General features: G+C 40.3%; 1 protein-coding gene across 1 annotated transcript; it reads right to left on the minus strand.

Annotated features, from left to right (window-relative positions):
• Positions 1 to 970: 970 nt before the first annotated feature.
• LOC118589475 (olfactory receptor 1468-like) lies at positions 971 to 1909 on the minus strand. The gene has a single exon (XM_036196790.1). It carries the CDS (start codon positions 1907 to 1909, stop codon positions 971 to 973), a length of 939 nt encoding a protein of 312 aa, XP_036052683.1.
• Positions 1910 to 2408: the final 499 nt, after the last annotated feature.

Here is a 2408-nt window from a genome sequence, read left to right on the forward strand (position 1 = left end):
AACTATGTTAGTTTAAGAAAATGTCATTAGTAGGTTCTCCTCTAGGGCCTATGACTGTCTAGGTTAGCAGGACAAGGCATGAGTTCCTTCCTATTGTTTGAGATGAAAGTATAATTAGCCAGATGTTGGTTACTCCCAAGACATAAATGTGACTATTGCACCACTGGGGATACCTTCCCCCACTTGTCATTGTTGTGGTTTATAAACTTTACAGTGGGGTATGACTATTGATTGTTTTTCTCCCCTTGTTTCCTGCATAGCACCTTCCAATACTGAGGGCTAGTCCCCAATACAGGGGCTTCTGAGTCAGATTTAGCTCAAGTCCTATGTCTGAAATGTATGGTGTCTTCAGCAATAGGATTGTACCTTCACGTTCTATGAGGAAACCAAGAGCAGGGGTAATAGCCTGTATTGTTTTTGGAGTCTCTTGGACTCAGTTGACCAACAAGTGGAAGGGAGATTTCCCATAACTGGCACCAGGATTTTTGTTAAGTAGTCTACGGCTCTTGTGGGGGGTATTCATACCATGTTTCATAATTCCATCATATATACTCATATATACTATATATGTATTTATAAGTATGATTATGAAATAATGTGTTTGCCTATGGCCTTTTCAAGCATCCTGAATGGTCAATTTTATTGACCTCTACTTCATCCCTCTTTCTCTGTATTGCCCTCCTCCCTCCCTAGTTAAAATCTTCCCCCTGTTTTTCCCCTTCCCTCCTTCATAGCATTTGTGCCCTAGTGTCCAAGAAAATAACTGCAACAAATGCTGGTGAGGACGCAGATGTAGCCAGATATCAATGACAACCTTTCCTCAATTGACTACTCTACTAAACTTCCCCTCTTTTGTGTATTGAACAGTGTATTGACCTTTCATCTAGGTCTTAAGGGACAACATCTGATATAACATACTAATATCAATACATTTATTACATAAAATAGGTTAAAATTCCATGTGTTACAATTAAAAAGAGATTTTCCTATTGCAGATAATTCTTATTAGAGCCCCCTTCATGTCTCTGTTCCTCAGGCTGTAGATGAAGGGGTTCAGCATGGGAGTCACCACTGTGTACATCATAGCCATGACAGTCTCCTTCACATTAGAATTATTAGCTGATGGACAAAAGTAAACACCAATAACTGTCCCATAGAACAGAGACACCACAGACAAGTGGGATCCACAGGTGGAGAATATCTTATGGATGCCCTGGGGAGAAGAAACCTTGAGAATGGAGGAGACAATTCTTGCATAGGACATAACAATGAGTAGGAATGGTACAATAATGATGGGCCCTCCCATAATAAATATCATTAACTCAATAATATAAATGTCTGAGCAGGCAAGCTTCAGAAGTGCAGTTATGTCACAGAAAAAGAGGGGGATCACATTGTTCTCACAGAAAGACAATCTAGTCATGAGTAGGGTGTGCATCATGGCATTGAATATGGCCAACATCCATAATGGCATCAAGAGACTGGCACAGACCTTGGGGCTCATGATGCTGATATAATGAAGAGGGAAACAGATGGCTACATAGCGGTCATAGGCCATGGCCACAAGAAGCAAGCTCTCCATATCTCCAAAGACCATAAAAAAGTACATTTGTGTCAGACAACCCACATAGGGGATGGATGGGTCCTGGCTCTGCATGTTCTGCAGCAATTTGGGCATTGTGACAGAGGAGAAGCAGAGGTCAGAGAAGGACAAGTTGCTGAGAAACAAGTACATGGGAGTGTGGAGATGGGAGTCCAGTAGAATGAGGATGATGATGATGAGGTTCCCCAGGACAGTGGTGAGGTACATGGCCAGGAACAGGGCATAGAACAGCTGCTGGTGCTCTTGGGGGATGGGCAGGCCCAGGAGGAGGAACTGGGAGATGACACTTTGGTTGTTTCCAGTCATGATCTGCCTCCAATGACTTTCAGAAAAATAATTAACAGTTTTATAAACTCCCAATGGTTGAACGTGTGTGAGTTCATAGACCAATTCTAATCTTTTTCTCATTTCCTTACTTTAGAAAGAATTTTTCTTCACTTTTTATATTCTTTAATTTTTATAATTTTTACTTCACTCAAGTATAGAATAACCTTGATACCTTAATTTCTCCAGTTGTCCCTGGTAACAGATTCATACAACCCCAGTCCTTTATACTCTGCTGACAATCCCACCAATCCATTTCTATTACACACATGGCATGTTGCAAGTTCTACAGTAGTTAATCTTACTCTCATCAAAATAACTGTAATCTCTACATACAAATATATTCACTCATTATTACCATGAATGGCTTTTCTTAACATTGCTTTGGCATGTTCTAATAGTCTAGTATTGCCTAATGAATGACTCCTAATTGCTTCTGATACACAAAAATGTATTGACTTATCTATTTCCTGCCTACCTA

The sequence above is a fragment of the Onychomys torridus genome, chromosome 8, assembly GCF_903995425.1.
Source record: "Onychomys torridus chromosome 8, mOncTor1.1, whole genome shotgun sequence".
NCBI lineage: Eukaryota > Metazoa > Chordata > Mammalia > Rodentia > Cricetidae > Onychomys > Onychomys torridus.